Source organism: Manis javanica, chromosome 8 (genome assembly GCF_040802235.1).
Source record: "Manis javanica isolate MJ-LG chromosome 8, MJ_LKY, whole genome shotgun sequence".
NCBI lineage: Eukaryota > Metazoa > Chordata > Mammalia > Pholidota > Manidae > Manis > Manis javanica.
The window spans coordinates 65,966,855-65,987,565 of NC_133163.1; the positions used below are offsets into that span (position 1 = coordinate 65,966,855).

A 20,711-nucleotide genomic window follows, 5' to 3' on the forward strand; every position below is an offset into this window, starting at 1 on the left:
AACTATGTTTTCTACCTTTATCTTGCATCTACCTACCACTTCAGCATTTTATTAAAAATAAAAATAATAATAATAATAGGAGAAATGTGGGATCAACATATAAATCAAGTACAAAAATCAAATGAATATTCATATTTGACCTGATGGTTTATAGGTCATATTGCATGATCAAAACCGAAAGTTTCTGTGATGACTGCCCTTGTACTGTTCACCATGTAAGAATTTATTCACTCTGTAAGAATTCGTTCACCATGTAAGAACTTGTTCGTTATGCTTCAGAAGATTGGAGACTGACGAGAATTAGGCTTGAGATGGATTAATGATTGTACATTGAGCATTGACCCCCCTATACTGAATTTTATTGTTGTTAACAACCATTTGATCAATAAATATGAGAGATGCCCTCTCAAAAAAAAAAAAAAAAAAAAAAAAACTATAAAAAGCTGTCACATATAAAAAAGATGTCACAAAACCCTTGCCCTAAAATACATTTTTACATTTACAGGAGGAACACCTCCTGTTTTCCAACAAGCACAACTTAAGCTAACTCTGCATGTGTTTTCCTCATCACAACTGACTAGAAATTTTGCAAATGGGAAAAACAAAATAATATTACCAGCAGCAGGAGGTACACTGACAACAAAGCAGGAAATTGAAAAACTATAAAAAGCAGAAAAAAAATTAGAAGTATCTAAGACAGGAATGCTTCAATATTGAAGAAAGCAGATTTTTTTTTTTTTGAGAGGGCATCTCTCATATTTATTGATCAAATGGTTGTTAAAAACAATAAAATTCTGTATAGAGGGGTCAATGTTCAATGCACAATCATTAATCCATCTCAAGCCTAATTCTCGTCAGTCTCCAATCTTCTGAAGCATAACGAACAAGTTCTTACATGGTGAACCAATTCTTACATAGTGAATAAATTCTTACATGGTGAACAGTACAAGGGCATTCATCACAGAAACTTTCGGTTTTGATCACGCATTATGAACTATAAACAATCAGGTCAAATATGAATATTCGTTTGATTTTTATACTTGATTTATATGTGGATCCCACATTTCTCCCTTTATTATTATTATTATTTTTATTTTTAATAAAATGCTAAAGTGGTAGGTAGATGCAAGATAAAGGTAGAAAACATAGTTCAGTGCTGTAACAGGGCAAATGTAGATGATCAGGTGTGTGCCTATGGACTAAGTATTAATCCAAGCTAGACAAGGGCAGCAAAACATCCACGGATGCAGAAGATTTCTCTCAAAACGGGGGGGGGGGGGGGGGGGGGTGGGGTGAAGACAGCAGATTTTTAAAGCCAGAGAAAATGCTCATTAAAATATCATTCTAAAGGGGGAAACACTTTCTAACAAATTCTACAAGGTATTACTCTGATACTAAAGCCTGACAAAGATACCAAAAGAATAGACCGCTATACACATCGATATCCCTCATGAATACAGATGCAAAACCTACCACATAATATTAGCAAACTGAATCCAACAGCATTATTAAAAAGATTATACACCAGGAACAAGTGGGATTCACCCAGGAATGCAAGGATGGTTCAATGTACCAAAAAAAATCAATGAACATAACAGCACAATGGAATGAAAGAGAAAAACCACAAGATCATCTCAGCTAACACAGAAAAATTGTTTAACAAAATCCAACACCCTTTTGTTAGAAAAATACGTATAAGCAGGGTGGAGATAAAAGCCAGTAAAGCCCACTAAATGAGACTCAAAAAGTTGGCCAATTAAAACTAGAGAGACAGAAAAGACTCACAGAGTTAATGAGTTAATCAGCTGAAGCCCCAATGGCCAGGAGTAACCTGGAATATCCAGATATTCCCCACATAAAGAAAAGTATTCCAGCACAGCCCATGTCTTTATTGTGTCAATCAGATGATGCTATGGTAAAATTTACTTAAGCTTGCTTAAAAGGCCCAGCTTATTCTTTAACTTAACCTATATGCTGTTTTTTTCCTTCTCCTCCAGCCTCTAAAGTAATTTGCAACCTGGGCAGGAAAGAAGCATCATGATTAATTTTCCAAACAAGCTCAGCTTTGAACAGCATAGTAAAAATAGGAAAGAGTCTATCTTAAAGCTAAGACTGCATTTTAAAACCCAAGGAGTTAGGAATTAAGATTCTTAATATATTCTTTAGCAAATAGACTAACACACCCACCTTGGGGGCAGGGCAGGTGGTCTTGATTGGTATGTTCCCAGAGGGAAGCTGCTATCCTGGGGAGGAACCTGATCAGTAAATTTATGTTAATTTTGCAGAATTACCTGGAGGACTGAAAATAGAAGAGAAGACCCATAATGTCTCTCATCAAAGATAAACACCTTGAGCCCACTTGACAAGTCCACACCCCTGGCCCTCTGTCACATTCCTGAAAAATTCTTAAAAGGGGGAACCCCCAGTCTTTCCTTACATTGAGCCACCCTTGCATTCCTGGGGTAAATCCTGTGTTACAGGAATGCTTCAATAGATTTTGAAGACAGCAGACTTTTAAAAGCCCAACCTCTTCTCTGAGGTTGCCCTCACTCTCTCTCTCTAAAACTTTTCCTCAACCTTTCAGAGTGTGCCTCTCCTCTCTGAGGTCACCCATACTCTAAGTGCATAAATTTGAATAAAACTTTTACCCTGCTTCACAACTGTGTCTCTGCTCTTCAATTCTTTGTTGTGGCAGGGACAAGAACTGAGGAAAATAAACAAATGCCCTCCTAAAACTTTCATGATAAAAAATACTCAACAAACTAGAAAATAAGAAGTTATGGATTGCTTTTGCCTGCCAAAAAGATATGCTGAAGTCTTAACTTCCAATACTTCTTTGGAAGGTGACCTTCTTTGAGAGTAGAGTCACTGAATATACAATCAGTTAACTAAGATACAGTCATACTAAGGTAGGGTAAGTCCTTAACACAATGACTGGTGTACTCAGAAGACAGAGACACACAGGGAAAGCTCCAAAGGCAGAGACTAGATTAATACAGCTGCAAGCCAAGGAACACCAAGGACTGACAGCCACCACCAGAAACCAGGAAGAGGCAAGGAAGGATTCTACCCACAATCTCACAGGCAATGTGACCCAGCTGATATGCTGATTTCAGACTTCTAGTCTGCAGATTGTGAGTGAATAAATTTCTGGTGTTTTAAGCTACCCACTCTAAGGGACTTTGTTATGGCAGCTCTAGGAAACTAATACAGAAAGGAAACTTCCTCATCAGGATAAAGACCATTTATGAAAACCTCAATGTTAACATTATAATGGTGAAAGAATTAAACTTCTCTATTCAATACAAAATAAACTAAGGATGCCTGCTTTTACGACAGCTATACGACACCGCACAAGTTCAAGTGAGAGCAATTAAGCAAGACAAAGAATAAAAGGCATCCAAATTTGAAAGAAGTAAAGCTATTCCTAGTTCAGAGGACATGACATTATATTTATATATATCTATATAAAATCCCAAAGAATACACACATAAAAAGAGCTAATTAAAAAATTCAGCATCACACAAAAATCAGTTCTACACATCAGCAACAAACAGTCCGAAAATAAGTAAGATAACAATTCCATTTACAACAGCATCCAGATAATACCTAGGAATAATCTTAATCAAGGAGTGGAAGATTTGTACACTGAAAATTAAAATGATGCTGAGAGAAAGGACCTAAGTAAATGTAAAGATATCTAGTATTCATAAATTGGAAGACTTAATACTGTTAAGATGGCAGTATTACCAGTGATCGACAGATCAAAATGCAATCCCCTTCAAGAGGAATGGCTAGCACACACACACACACACACACAAAATTATAACAAATGTGGGCGAGGATGTGGACAAACTTGGAACCCTTGTATATTGCCAGAGGACCTGTAGAAAATAGTTTGACAGTTCTTCAAAAAAGTCAACACAGAATTACCATATGATCCAACATTCCACTCCTAGGTATGTATCCCCAAAGAATTGAAAACAGGTATTTGAACAAATACTTGTATACACGAATATTCACAGCAGCACTATTCACAAACCAAAAGCCCACCAACTGAAGAATGAATAAACAAAACATGGTATGTATTCACACAGTGTTTCATGCTACTACATAGATGAACCTCAAAGACTTTGTGAAGTGACAGAACCACACAAAAGGCCACACACTGCCTGATTCCATTTCTATGGAATGTCCTGAATAATTAAGTCCATAGAGACAGAAAGCAGGTTGGTGGTTGCCAGTGGTTAGGGTCAAAGAGGGCATAGGGAAGAGAGTAACTGCTTAATGGGTACTGAGTTTTCTTTGCAGTGATGAGAATCTCTGAATTAGATAAGGTGATGGTTGAACAACATCAAACATGTACTACATGCCACTGAATCATACATTTTTTAATTGTTTTATATGATTTTCACCTCAATAAAAATGTAAGAAAAAAGTTATCATTCTAAGTCACCTGATTTCTGTACATTCAATGCTGATAACCATGTTTCCTTCTCATTAAAAATTTTCTTTTCCCACTAATTTTAAGGCTCCACTCTTTTGTATAGCCTATTTGCATTGTGAACTTCTCACTCTTTGTGTTCACCTTGAATGTCATCAGCACACAGCTTACATTAGTATCTGTCACAATTACCATGTTCTTATTCTAGATCAAACCATTTCCCAAGGATCTATAACTATACGGTCAATTGAGTCTTGGGCTTTTATATGGAAACCCCACAGGCACCTCAAGTTTTAACAGGTACATAATATGAATCCAGTATCAAAATATCAAACCTGCTTTTTGTACCATAATTTCTATTGTCATTAATGGTACACCACCTACAGTCACCCTAATGTAACAACCTGAGAGGCATTTTCGAGTCCTTTTTCAACCTCATATCATCAGGTTTATCAACCTGATTAATTACTAAGAAAGGCCTGTTACTCCCTTTTTTCCCACTCTCTCTCCTCTACATTACCTTGTTTTGTCTACTTTGAATTTGTACTAATATTTCAAGGTTCATTTTTCAACTAGAACTTAGCACAACTTACTATACAGTACTATTATACAAACTAATAGAGACATGATTCCACCATGAAGGATTAACTGTTTTGGAAATTGTCTTCCTATGGTAAACAACTAAAACCTGGAAAAATTACATGAAACAAGTTTTCAGACATGGAAAAGCAGGCAGCTCAAAGATAAGAAATAACAAATGCAGGCAAGGATGTGAAGAAATAGGAACCCTGCTACACTGTTGGTGGGAATGTAAATTGGGGCAACTGTTGTGGAAAGCAATATGGAGGTTCCTCAAAAGACTAAAAATAAAAATACCAGTTGATCCAGTAATTCCACTCCTAGGAACTACCCGAAGAAAACAAGATCCCTGATTCAAAAAGATATATGCACCCCTGTGTTTACTGTTGAGCTATTTGCAATAGCCGAGATATGGAAGCAACCTAAGTGTCTATCAACAGATGAATGGATAAAGAAGATGGGGTACATATACACAAGTATTACTCAGCCATGAAAAGAGAAGAAACATTCCCATTTGCAACAACATGGAGGAACCTAGAGGGTATTATGCTCAGTGAAATAAGTAAGGTGGAGAAAGACAAATACCAAATGATTTCACTTATTTGTGGAGTATAAAAACAAAGCAAAACAGAAAGAATGAAATATCAGTAAACTCACAGACATTGAGAAAGGACTAGTAGTGACCAAAGGAGAGGGGTGGGGAGAGTGGAAGGGAGGGGGAAGGGGATTAAGGGGCACAATAGTTAGCAATCACAATATAGGGTGGTCACGGGGATGGTAGTACAGCACTGAGAATACAGTTAATGATTCTGTAACATCTTACTACATTGATGGACAGTGACTACACTGGAGGGGGGTGAGGACTTAATAATATAGGTAAATGCTGAACTACTGTATTATGTATCTGAATCCAATGACTGTCTATCGATGATACTTTTATTAAAAAAGAAAAAAAGCAGCTCATAACTGATATGTGTGGAAAAGTAAGTTACACTGTTGAAATGCCTCAATTAAGTGCATAGGTAGTTTTAGATAGTAGCATAGGGAAGTGGAATCCCAACATAGTACAGTGGTCTACCAGAGTTGAGAAGATGGAGACAGAAGGTCAGAAAGGCAAAGGTGGCTAAAATTTATGGAGTAGAGTATCAAAAAAGAGAAAATGCAGAGAAAGCAACTGATTGGTAACAGACCAAACTGAGTCACAAAATTAACATGACAAAACAAATCCAACACTCTTTAAAAGAACACTAGAAAATTCATCACCCAACAATGTAAAATATACAATGTCTAACACTCAAATCAGAATCACCAAAGCAGCACAAAAATACAACCCATAATCAGGAGAAAAATCAACATAAATAGACCCAGAAATGAAATAGGACAGAATTATACATATACTCAAAGATGTAAGGGGAAAAAAATCAGTATGATGGGTAAAAAATCAAACAAGGAGCAGCTTAAATTGAACTTTTAAATTAGACCACAGAGGAAAAAACAAAAACAAAAAAACAAAAAACAAAAAATAGTGAACTAAAAGATGCTGCTCTTCCCCCTCCCCTCTCTATATATAGTCTAATCAAAATGCAACACAACTAGAAAACAAGGTTAAAATGAATGACATCAGTAAGCTGTGGGACAAATTCAAGATGTCAAAACACATGTAATTAGAATTTAATAAAGGCAGAGTTGTGGGAAAAAGAACAAAAAATATTTCAAGAAATAATGACCCAAAATTTTCAAAAAATTTACAATTGTGAACCAGGAGATATAAGAAGCTCTAAAAATCTTAAGTAGAAGTTTTTGTTTTTGTTTTAAAGAAACACACTGGGGTACATTTTTAATTAAACTGCTAAAAAACAGCTGAGAGTTGAGGGAGAAAACATTATACACAGAGGAACACAGACGAGAATAATAGCAGATTGTTTTCTGCATATCTAACAAGTAAGCAGCCATTAAATGCTGAATGAAAAGGAAAAAGATCTACCAGCCTAAAACTATATACCCAGAAGAATTGGAGAATACCATACTTCTCAATTTCAAAATTACTACAAAGCTACAGTAATGAAAACAGACTGGTACTGGCATATATGGATAGGCATATTAGATCAATGGGATATAACTAAAGTCCAGAAATATCCACATTTATGATCAATTATTTTCAAAAAGAATGCCAAGGCAATTCAATAAATGGTGCTTGGACAATGGATATCTACACGCAAAGAAAATCAAGCTGGAACCCTTCCTTGCACTATACACAAGGTGATAGATTAAAATTTAAGAGCTAACACTATAAAACTCTTATAGGAGACTATACAAAGACAAATCTTCTGTGCTCTTGGATTAGGGAAAACCTTAGATGTGGTATCATGCAGTGATAAATTTTAAAATAAAAAATTGAGCTTCATCAAAATCCACAACTTAGTGCTTCAAATGATACCATCAAGAAATTGTGGAAGACAACCCAAAGAATAGGAAAAAAATTTTGCGAATCATATTTGGCAACTTGTATCTAGAATATATAAAGACCTCTTAAACTCAACAGTAAGACAATCTAAAAAATGGGCAAAGGATCTGAACAGTTGTTTCTCTAAAGATATACAAATGGCTGATAACACTTGAAAATATGCTCAGCACCATTTGTCCCTAGAGAAATGCAAATTAAAACTGGATGGCTATAATCAAAAAAGAGGAAAATAAATGTTAGCAAAGATGTGGAGAAACTGGAACTCTTATACAATGCCAGTGAGAATGTAAAATGGTGTGGCCACTTTGAAAATCAGGTAATTCCTCAAAAGGCTAAACACAGAGTTACGATATGATCTAGCAATTCCACTTGTAGTATATAATCAATTGAAGTGAAAACGTGTCCACACAAAACCTTACACAGGGATGTTCAGGATGGCAATATTCACTATAGCCAAGAAGTGGGAACCAGCCAGACGTCCATCAATGAAAAAGTATTCAACAAGAAAAATGAAGTACTGAGAAATGTGACAATATGGATGAGCCTCAAAGACATGTTAAATACAAGAAGCTGGTCATGAAACAACAGAACATGAAACAGCTACAGCGACAGGAAGTTAAGACGATGGATGTGGGGAACAGGGAGTGACTGCTTAATAGGTATGTAGTTCCTTTTTGGCATGATGAAAATACTTTGAAATTATGATAACAAAATACCACAGGATTGTATACTTTAAATGAGTTGTAGAGTGTATAAATTATATTTAATAAAGCTTTTATATAAAAGACTTATAATCTAAGAAAATATCTTTCAAAAATGAAGATAATTACCTGCTTAAAGCTAGAATTATGAACATGTACTGTGATGTGTAAGACATCATAGAAGACAAACTGTGATGAAAGATGTATATTTCAAATTTTAGAGCACCCTAAAAAAAGAGATATAATTAATAACATAATACTGGAGTTAAAATAGAATAAAAATATTCAATTAATCCAAAAGATGGCAAGAAAAGAAAAAAGGAATAATGTTCATATGGAACAATTGGAAAATAAAACAAGATGGCAGACTTAAAATGAATTATAGTGATAATTACATTAAGAGCCAAAGATCTAATAAGTGCTTTAAACAAGTGGATTGGTAGACATGATATGCTCTCTACAAGGAACATTAAAAGTAAAAGGATGTAAAAGACATACAACATAAACCCTACTCAAAAGAATCATTGGCTATATTAATATCAGACAAAGTAGCCTCCAGAAAAGGAATGTTATGAAGCATAAAGAGATGTTTCATATCCCTAAATGCATATGCAACTAAAAGAACTGAAAAACATAAGTAAAATCTAACATAACTAAAAGGAGAAACAAAGCTACCATCATGACTGCAGATTTCAACAGTACTGTTTTAAATAATTAAAAATAACAAGTCAATATGAAAATCACTAAGGATATATGACTTGACCAATATGCTAAAAAAACTGATATTTACAGAATCTCTCAATAGCTTAATAAACACTTTGTTCAATGTCCCATGGAACATTCTTCAAAACAGACCATATCCTGGCCTATAAAACAAGTCTCAATAAACTTACACTACAATCAGTTTTCCATCTTCAATAAAATGCAACTAGAAATGAGTAACAAAGATATCTGGAAAATATTTAGAAATAAAACACTTCTAATAACCAATGAGTTAAAAAAAATCAAAAGGGAAATTACGAAGTACTCTCAACTGAATGAAATGTAAACTACCTATCAAAATCTGTGGCATGCAGCTAAAAACAATGCTTGGAGGAAAAATTTTAACATTAAATACTACAGAAGACTGATTACTATCATTAACGTAGGCTTCTACTTTACGAGCCTATAAAGAAATCAAATGAAAGCAGAAAGAACTAAATACAAAGAACTCAATGAATTAAAAAATGGATGAGAGGAGAAGTTGGTTTTTTGAAAAGACCAGTAAAACTGATAAACCTCTAATAAGAGAAAAAAAGGCACAAAATAGTAATACTAAGAATAAAAGAAGAGGCATCACTACAGATGCTATAGGCATTGAAAGAATAGTAAGATTTTACAACCTTATGCCAACCTGGATGAAATGAACAAATTTCTCAAAAGAAACAAAAACCCAATGCTTACACCAAAGAAGAAATCAAACACTTGTACAGCCTTGTATCTATTAGAGGAATTTAATCTATGCTATAAAATCTCCTCACAAACAAAATTCTGGATTCAAATAGTTTCACTGGTGAATTCTACCAAAATTTAAGAAAGAAAAATTATCAATTCTGTACAAACTTTTCCAGAAAATAAACTCAGTCTATGAAGCCAGCTTTATTCTTATCAAAACCGGACAAAGACACTGCAAGAAAAGAAAACTATAGAACAATATCCCTCAGGATGCTGAATCCTTAACACTGCAGCAAACTGAACCCAGCAATATATAAAAATTATAATACACAACATTATGACTAAGTAGTGCTTATCTCAGGGATGAAAGGTTAGTTTAACATTTGAAGATCAATTAATATTTAATTCACCACGTAACAGACTTTATAAAAGAACCATATGACGGTCACTTCCACAAGATGCAGAAAAAAAATCACACAACAAAATCAACACCCAATTTGGATAAAAACACAGCAAACTAGGAATAGAAACCAGGAAAATTTCTCAGCCTGATAAACAGAATCTACAAAAAACCAACAGTAACATCATACTTAATGATGAAACACTGGATGCTTATGGGGATGATAAAAATGTTCTGTATCGTCAATGTGGCAGTCACATGACTTTGGCTACTAAAATTCATACAATTAAAATCGGTGAATTTTATTGTATGCAGATTAAACAAGGGTAATGATTAAAACAATAAAAGTACCGTTCATTTATACCAGCATGTCTACGGAGCTATAAACAATGAAGTACAACTTTTATGTAATAGGTATCTGATATATATTTACAAGTTGAACCTTAAACAGAAGATGGTTGTATGCTATAGTCCATACTGAGAATTCAATATTGAACTCGCAAGCAAATGGGAATTTCTGCTAAAACTGATTAGCATTATAATTTAGTAACAAAATCAAACAGTACACTATGAACACCACCAAAGAATTAGTTTTCACCTTTCACACAGTGATCCTGTGGTCCTAGGGCACCTCAGCATACTTCTCACAAAGCACCCACATAAACTACCTGTCAGTTGAATGAACTAATTCAAATTGTTCTAAGAATTGAACTAGAATTTCATTTTTAATCCTACATTTAGAATCCACTCATTTTCCTCAAACAAAACCACTCAACTACCATGAAAATATTCAAGAAAAAGGTTTTAATTATAAAAATGTACAAAATGCTATTATTAATTTATTTTGATTTTTCTAATCACTACAGAAAAGTATTTTCTAATTGCTAGGTCATATCTATAAGGCCTTACTATATTACTAGAGAAAATGAGAATTCCTTGAGCTCAAAGCAGGAAGCCAATATAAGAACCTCTGCATTTCTACTATGCTAAAGATGGACAGAAATATAGGTAAGAAATCTGTCTAATACACTCTCTGTGAAGGAAACAACCAAATGATTAAGGGCATATCCACATGTAGTCTCTATAAGTGAACACTTAGTAACAGGAGGAGGAAGAGTATTTCAACTGTAACAGCAGTGGATGACAAGTATTACCCCACATTACCAAAACTAAGAATTCAGTACTTCTCACCAAACAACCCAGTATGCATAGAATTTAGCTGATAATCAGACTAAAGGGTAAGGTGTAAAAATGAGCTTGATTTTTTGATAGGAAATGAGCATCTTAGTTTTGTTTTTTAAACAATGCTTGTTTATCAAAGGTCATTAAGAACAAATAAAGCTAAAACAGAATTAGATCATTTTTTCAAACCATTAAATTTTGTAGTCCAATCACTAAGGTTTCATAGTTTACTTGTGCTCATTTTAAACAAACATAAACATGATAATATCCTACCTTTATTCCCTACCTCTGACTACCCCAATCCTCAATAATAGTTTTACATTGGAAAAGTAAACATAAGAGCAGGCTTATTCTTAAAATAGTGAGGCTATCCACCTTCTCTTTAAAAATACAGCTCAATCCAAACCACATCCCAAACAGGCTGTCTTTCATACATTCATAAATACTATTATGAATATTAACAGATTCATGTGCAAAATATTAAACAGTATTAGACTTAAATATTGAAATTTTTCAAATAATTGATTTAATCTTAACTACCAATGGTTAAATAGTGGCATAATTTAATAATCAAGTTTTTCTAAATTCCAGAATAAGGTTAAGTATAACACTTTAGCATCTGACTTAGCCATTAAAGAGAAGTCCAAGCATTAACAGAGAACAATATTTCTCCCAAATATCAGACGTTATACTTAGTGTTAATACTAAAGATAATCAATCTAATAATGACAACTATACACCTCTTTCAAAACTTAGCTTTAATGAATCATGAACATTTGGCAAACTTTTGGTGTAGTAAAAATGAAAGTTTACGTAAAATTTCTTGCAATCATACTTCTAATCTTACCTGTATCTTCAATAAATTCCACACATTTTTCAACAAATAGTGGGATGGGCTTCTCAGATGTAACCAGATCCTGGAGGGGCATTCCAAAGTAATTACTTTCCCAATTTCTACGTGTTGGTGGATTGAAGTTCTTAGTTTTCTTTTTCTGCTATAAGAAAATGCATTCAAGTTAAAACTATTAAAATTATTTCCTTCAAAATAACATTTGTATTAATATAAATGCACAATTTGTATCAAAAAATATTTAAAGACCACATCCAGTGTAAATGTCCATCAATATGGATCTTATTAAATAAATTGTGCTAGAAGCAGCAACTTGACCAATGCAAAGAGATAAAATTAGACAGAGAAAAAATGGTTGACAAAAATGTTCCCTTTGAAAAATAATAGCAAAGTGGACAGGAAGAAGACAAGAAAAGATTTTTCAATTTCAATGCAAAAGAAAAACTAGGAATAAGCAATGCTCAATTCAGCTTAGACAGTCTGTTAATTTTATTTAGTCTCTGGGGCAGATCCAAGTGAGGCTTTTGAGCATAGTGATGTCTGTAAGAACATAATGTTAACTTTAACTACTGATTATACAATGAAGCTATATAATTCCATCAATGTTTCTTTAGTCCCATCATTTGACACTTCTTACTTTCCCATTTTCTTCCTGTCTACTGCTTCTATTTCTAAATGTTATGACTTTCATAAGTAATGGACAAAACATTTTCACAGTAGTAAAAGTTTGATTTCAATCTAACATTGGGAGAAAATGAGTTAACCTGGGAGTGAACATCTCAAAATCCTAAGTATTATCTGTAATCCAACTGTTGAGATTCTGAGTCAGTCTTTCTGGAGTAGAGCACAGAAAATATCTCCACAGATATTCTCACTGTACACCCCCAGTTGAGAAATCTCTACAATATAGAATAATGATAAAGTTTTCAGAAATTCAAAGATATTAGAGCACTTTTATTGACAACCCTTCTTCCTTTTTTAGTCTAAATTTTTATCTACAAATTTTTATTTTCTCTGGTATAAATCACATTCATATTTGTCCTAAGTTACTGACTTACAAAACAGGATAAAAACATGCCATTTATAATCAGAAAAGTGTCTGTGTAGGCAGGGGAAGGAGCTAAGGCCAAGTTTTCAATGCTTAGGGTAACAATCCTCATTTTATTTCCCACTCTTTTTGGAGGAGTCTCCTTTGGATGGTACCTTGAGAATATTCTTCAAAGCAAACTTCCAGAGCTCATGAAATCCAACTTCTAAATTTTCACATACTATCACTCCCTGGTGACAGAGACCACATATAACTTGGATGTGTACAGATAACATTTAATACAGGTAGGTGTCTGGAATGTTGCCAACAAAGTATTGGAGTATTGATCCGGCTCAAGACTGCACCCACCAAGTCATAAAGATCCATACTCCTTAAATGATCTTTCCGCTACTACCACCATCAAAACAGAACAATATGCAAGGAAGTAGAAATGAAGAAACTTGATTTCAAAGCTGAGTTAGGGATACAGTAGCTGAGTCCTCTTTCTAAGGTACCTTCTAGCCTGTACCATTTGATTATAAAAGTGAAAAAAGTCAACAATGGCCGTTTTAGAGAGATCGTACCGTGGTAGAAAGATTACATTTAGGCAGATTAATAGTAAGCTAGCTAGTCTTAACTGTTCCAATCAAATATTAAGAAATCCTCTTCTAATGCTGCCTCAGAAGGATCAATCTAAACTCTCAGATGACTCTGAAATGATTCCAACTTTACTCTTAGGATCATGGGGACAGGAAAAAGTGAAGTGTAAACTTTATCTAGGAAGCCCTGAATACTTTACTAAAATTGGGCAGGTAGAGACAGCAAAGTAAAATAATTGATTTTTGGTTCAGAAAATATCTCCCAAGGTCCATAAAGTTACAAGGGCAAATTATTTAATTCTGTAGTTTTACCAAGAATCAGGGCTAGTAATCTAAGGTAACGAAAGGCTAAGTGGTTCACAGAATGGAATATCTGACAAACTCTATAAAGGGGTAATTTACTAACGTGGAACTGCCTTAACAGTCAAGTTATAATTCATATATATTGGGGGAAGGGAGGGAAGGGGAAAGCATAAAAAGCTTATGTGATTTTACTAATTTTTCTTAACTAATTGACACTGTTAACAAAAGAAAATTCTACACAGAAGACAGCTTTGGATTAGACATGCCCATATTAGCTTTCAGGATGAACAAAATGTTTATTTCCTTTTTTCTGTAAGTAATAGTTCTTATGTAATTCTGATATAGTTGCTCTTTGGTTAAGAGTTGCTCATCTGTAGCTACAAATTTATACCAATTCAAAATGATTTACATCAAAATCTATTTCATAAGTTAAAGTACCTAATGCTAGATGATTACAATTATTACAAAATACCATCAAGATTTTCTGAGATGCAAGAAAAGTAAGAGTATTTTTATTTGGTCATTTGTATCTGCATTTGGTCATTTCTTTCTATAGTTTTTGATGAACCATTAGTCAGAAATGGCAGCCCCAATTTAATAATTACACCAGTGGGAAAACAAGATCTGATTTATGGTAATCCAATTTTTGATTTATTAGTACATTCATATTACCTCAATTTCGGCTTGAATGCAAATGCCCACTATCTTTTTTGGGGGCCACTTAGCCAAATCTCTTGTCTGTAAAAAGCATATCCACCCTCAAATAAACATTCCATTCACAAATAATGTAAACAATGTTACCAATTAAGTGTCCAGCAGATATTAAAAACTATCATTAGTATAAATAAATAGGACCAGGAAAAAACATATAGTTGAAACTGCTTTCCCACCTCAGTAATGCAGCAATGCTACAATGAAGGCATCTAAGCAACAGCCTCAAATAAATAGTATAATCAATAACATTAAAAAAAAACAATACCTTAATGTGGTTGTTAGGGGGGACCTGATATAGGGGAGAGCATAGTAAACAGTATTCTTCATGTAAGTGTAGATTAAAAATTAAAAAAAAAAAAAAGAAAGAAAGAAAGAAAAGGGGGATTACTCCTTGATAGGATAAAACTATTGGTAAATCAAAGATCAATGCATGCTTTAAATATCCTTAATGTTGATCACTTAAAGGGTGTCAGATGATCAGCTATGGAGGTATTCTTTTCTGATAATATTCCTTTCTCTTAATTAAAAAAAAAAAAAAAAAAGCAGTTACTGTGTGCTGACCTCCAATGAGTTCTGCACAGTGGTATAGAGGGCATGTCAAAGTGTGGGCAAAGGGTCTGTTTGTTTCTATGCAGAAGATCAAGGCCTAGCATGGATACCCAGAAAATGAACTAAGATACGATATGAGGAGGAGCTTCCGGCATCAGCACTCTCTGGAGGACTTGTGCCGGGGGATGATCATCAAAAAGCCTCCACAGGGATCCGGACGATGCTGCGGTTATGGCTGCATCCAGCCCACCATCTCCTGGACTTGCCATAGGAATGAGGAGGGAGATGTCTAGGCTGGCATGTACATACAGTGAGACAACGAATTTGACCGGATCTGTACTGTTGGAACTCAACCAGGAGTTGGGAGGGGTGCAAGTTGTAGCACTCCAAAATCTTATGACTATAGACTATCTACGGTTAAAAGAACATATGGGATGTGAACAGATCCCAGAAATGGGCTGCTTTGTCTGATTTCTCTCAGACTGTTCAAGTACAGTTGGACAATATCCATCATATAGACAAATTTTCACAAATGCCTAGGGTGCCTAAATGGTTTTCTTGGCTTCACTGGAGATGGATGGTAATTATAGATTTGCTTTGTGTATGTCACCGTATTCCTATTATGTTAATATGTGTGTGCAAATTAGATAGTAGTTTAAAACCTATACATACTTAAGGTACTCTACAAGAAGATATGTCAAAGAAATAATCAATCCTCCCATGTTTCCTTCCATATGCTACATCTATAGCTTTTCTTCTTCCTTCCTAATTACAACCCTTAAATAGAATTCGTGCCTCATATCGAAGTTACTGAGTATCATAATTCCTCCAGGTGGTAAAGATACCTCGAGACAAGTGCTGGGCATAGAAGCCACAGGGCATAAATCTGCAAAGAAGTAAAAAGCTAACCTTTACAAACAATATGGCTTCTCTCTCACCAACTTTACATTTCCCTGTATGGCCCCGGAAGATGACTGGTTAGCCAGAGACGGGTAAGATTCCTCAAGGGAGGAACAACCTAAGACAGACACAGTCGCAGGGGGGCCATCAAGTGAGAATTTGGGGATCAACAGAGGTGAGGCTCAGAACCTCACCCCCCCTGCTTTGAGAGAAATCTTCTGCATCCGTGGATGTTTTGCTGCCCTTGTCTAGCTTGGATTAATACTTAGTCCATAGGCACACAACTGATCATCTGATCATCTACACTTGCCCTCTTACAGCACTAAACTATGTTTTCTACCTTTATCTTGCATCTACCTACCACTTCAGCATTTTATTAAAAATAAAAATAATAATAATAATAAAGGGAGAAATGTCGGATCAACATGTAAATCAAGTACAAAAATCAAACAAATATTCATATTTGACCTGATTGTTTATAGGTCATAATGCGTGATCAAAACCGAAAGTTTCTGTGATGAATGCCCTTGTACTGTTCACCATCTAAGAATTTATTCACTATGTAAGAATTCGTTCACCATGTAAGAACTTGTTCGTTATGCTTCAGAAGATTGGAGACTGATGAGAATTAGGCTGGAGATGGATTAATGATTGTACATTGAGCATTGACCCCCCTATACTGAATTTTATTGTTGTTAACAACCATTTGATCAATAAATGAGAGATACCCTCTCAAAAAAAAAAAAAAATACTTAACTGCTTCATTTGTAACCATCAATCTGAAGCAAACTGAAGTAGTAAAAGGCAGTTGACTAGACTTTCAAAGAACCAATCCCAGAAACAAGAAAATCTGGATTGCTCTCTTAAATTTAAGATGAAATTTTGAAATAAGATTAAAGAAAAACTGAGAAAGAGGCAAAAATGTAAAGAAACTGAAGGAAAAAACCCATTAAAGAAATGAAAATCTCCTGAGCAAGACACTTTATTCCTACCGTATCATTCCTTTGACACACCAAAAAAACACTCTCTTGTTCCCATTTAAAAAAGAAGCCTCAGTCTTCCTATCCCTACTTGCCCCATAATGCAGAAGTCATCTATACTACATGTCTCTGATTCCTCTTCTTCCATTCTCTCTTGAGTGTAACTCAAATTAGCCTATCACTCTCATTCATCACTCCACCAAATATACTCTTATTAAGGGAGGTCAACAATAATTGTTTTCCAACAACTGGTTCTCAGCTCTCATTTTACTTGACCTTTTAGCAGTCACTCCCCTCACTCGTCTGTCAGACTACCTCTATTACACCTCCATTGCTCTCCCCTTACTAGTAGTCTCCCTTTGCTGGTCCCTCCTCACCAAACTTGTGATGTTGTGAATACTCCAGGCCTCTGACCCTAATTGTCTTTTTCTCAACATCTATACTCACCCTTTTGGTAATGTCATCCACATGCTGATTAACCCAAATTAATACTTCCAGTTCAAGTCTTTCTCTTGAACTCCAGGTTTATCTGAAACATTCTACCTGACATCATTTGAATATCTAAGAGACATTTCTTTCTTAGCATATACAAAATTAAACCAATGATTTCTTTAAAATATACTTTCATCTGTGGCCTTCTCCATCTCAGCTGCTGGCAATTCCACTTTTTCAGTCACTCAGACTGAAAGTCTTGGAGTTATCCTTGATCCCGTTTTTTTCTCACACCCTACTTGCAACTGTTACACAAATGTATTTGATATAGAATCTATTTTCAATCTTCATTGCTAACTCCCTGGCCCATAAAGCTATCATCTTTTCACATATTTAGATTATTGCATCACTTGTTCAATCAATCCCCTGATTTTACATCCTGGTAACTCCTCTTCCGAATTCCAGACTCATACATCTAACTTTTCCACTTTCACTAAGATGTCAACAGATACCTTAAACTTAACATAATAAGCACAAAACAGACGCCGTGATTCTCATTTTTCACTTACTCTTTCACCCTTAGTCTTCACTGTGTCAGTAAATCTACCCACTTGCTTAAAACATAAATCTAGGAGTCAACGTCGATTTTCCCATTTCCCTTACTCTCCACAGCAAATGCATAGGAAGCTTGGTTGATAAGACTTCCAAAATACTATCCAGCAGCTGTCCACTTTTCCCTTTTTGGTACCTGTACCTGGCACAATATCTAGCACATGGTAGGTGCTCAGAAGCAACAAAATTACAAAAAGGAATTAGCCTGTTTACAGTAAAAGCCTTTTGCATGTAAGATTTCTATTAGTAAGTATATAAAGTACTGTTGGTTTATTTACCAATTTACGCAAAGTTTCATTATACCTAATTCTTCAATCCTATGGAAGTCACTGTATAGGCGTGCCTAAGCTTAAGCACCCAAACCTAATAAAATTGGGGTTCACACAAAATACTGATTATCATAAAATTACAAGAATAATAAACCAACCAACTCTGTGGGAATTCATTTGGATATAAGGTCATATACTTTCAACAGTGTGTAAGAACTGTGCAGTTACTATGTATATAACATAATGCTACATACTGTACAGGATAAAAAAATCAGTGGAAGTTAATGCCCTCAAGAAACATATAATCTATTAAGAAGCACCTCACTACTAGTCATTCAGTTAATAGCACACACAAAACAGTATATAAAGTGTCAAAATAATTAGATGTAATGCTTAACCCCAGACCTGAAAAAGAAAAACTTATAAAGGAAGAGATGAGGTTGGGGACATTCAGGAATTTAGGAATAATCTAGTGTCTACTCTGTGTCAGCTTAAGTACTCAGAATCTCCAGAAACTGGCCCTTACTTACTGCTTACTATATATATATGTTAGAAAGTTTGTAATATTATATGCACAATCTTGACTCTCACAACAGCTGATATACCATATATTTCAACACACCTGGAATTAAAAAGTTTTATGTAGGAATGCATGATGATGGTAGAAAGGTAGATGAGGGCCACACTGCAAATGGCTTTTAGGGGCCTAACTAAGGAATGTGAATGTCATACAGAGGCTATATTTTGTAGGGAGAAAGATTAGCACTTCTATTTTAATACCAGTCTTCAGAAAGCAACATACAAGAACAGTTTGAAGCAGGAGCGAACAGGAGAACACAAAACTAAAAAGTCTCAATGCTGGTGAAGATATGGAAAAGCTGGGTCCATCATCGCACATTGCTGGAAGGAATTTAAAATGGTACATCCACTCTGGAAAAAACAGTTTGGCAGTTTCTTATAAGATTAAATATAAAACTACCATATAACCCAGCAATTGGACTCTTGTACATTTAACCCAGAAAAATGAAAATTTGTGTTTATATAAAAATCTGTACTCGACTGCTCACAGCAACTTTATTCATAACAGCCCCAAACTGGAAACAACACAGATGTCCTTCAAGAGGTTAAAAAACTTCATATACCATGGAATATTACTCAGTGATAAAAAGAGACACACTACTGATTTATACAACTTGACTGACTCTCAAGAGAATTTTGCTGAATGATTAAAGTCAATTTTGCAGGAAGGTACATACTGTATAATCCCACGTATATATAGTGGAACTGGCAAAATTATAAAATGGAAAGCAAATTAGTGATTGTCAGTGGTTAGGGATGGGAGGGAATGAGGAGAGGGAAGGGTATGGCTATAAAACAACAACAGGAGGAAGACTGTATATTAATGATACTTATTTTAAAAAAAGGAAACAGGAGGGATCTGTTGATAGAACTGTTTTGCATCTTGACTATGGTGGTCAATACACAAACCTACACATGTGAAAAGCTGCACACAACTAAATACACATACAAATGAGTCCAAAAAACCCCCAAGGAAATCTAATTATCTATGGATATTAATGTCAATACCCTGACTGTGAGATTATACTTAAGTTTTTCAAGATGTTAACCTTTGAGGGAAACTTGGCAGAGGGGGCATGGGATCTCTCTGCATCATTTCTCACAATCACATGCCATCTACAATAATCTCAGTTTTGTTAAAAAAGGTCACCACAATAATCCAATAAGACTGTGACAATGAAATGGAAACAACCTATTTTATAGCAGAGCAAAGATCAGCCAAGCAGGACAAATAGCAATAAGCATACAGATTTGGCTCACAGTAGCTCCTTCTAGAAAATACATTCTTACTGAATCATGGTGAGGGAAGGAAGTTATGACCTACAAGGAAAAACTTGTTTTTAAATAAGCAGGTACAAACACACCTTGTACAACCTTCTACAATCTCACAGGAATTTCCTTCAAGACCACATGCTGCTACACAGGGTTTTCTCAACTTCAGTATTACTGACATTTTAGTCATAAAATTCTTTGTTGTGGGAGACCATCTATGAACTGTAGGATGTTTAGCAGTATGCAGTAGACACCATGAGCAACTCCACACCCCAGCTGGGACGGATAAAAATGTCTCCAGACATTGCCAGATACTGCCTGGAGGGCAAAACTGACCCTGATTGAGTACCACTGGGCTAGGCTAATAAAAACAAGAAACAAGAACTCAAGTTTGGGAAACAGCTACAGATATATTCCTAGG

The 20,711-nt window shown here is 34.9% G+C and overlaps 1 protein-coding gene across 5 annotated transcripts in view; it reads right to left on the reverse strand.

The window, feature by feature from the left end:
• ARHGAP5 (Rho GTPase activating protein 5) overlaps positions 1-20,711 on the reverse strand; it is a 143,333-nt gene that overhangs the window by 73,322 nt on the left and 49,300 nt on the right. For 4 of the 5 annotated variants that reach the window (XR_012120572.1, XM_036999283.2, XM_017653552.3 and 1 more), the window contains exon 3: positions 12,052-12,199. Coding sequence is in view for 4 of the 5 variants with exons in the window: in XM_036999283.2 (XP_036855178.1) it covers positions 12,052-12,199 (148 nt within the window). In the remaining variant the exon portion in view is untranslated. The remainder of the gene's footprint in view (positions 1-12,051; positions 12,200-20,711) is intronic. The other variant, XM_036999285.2, reaches the window with a different exon arrangement.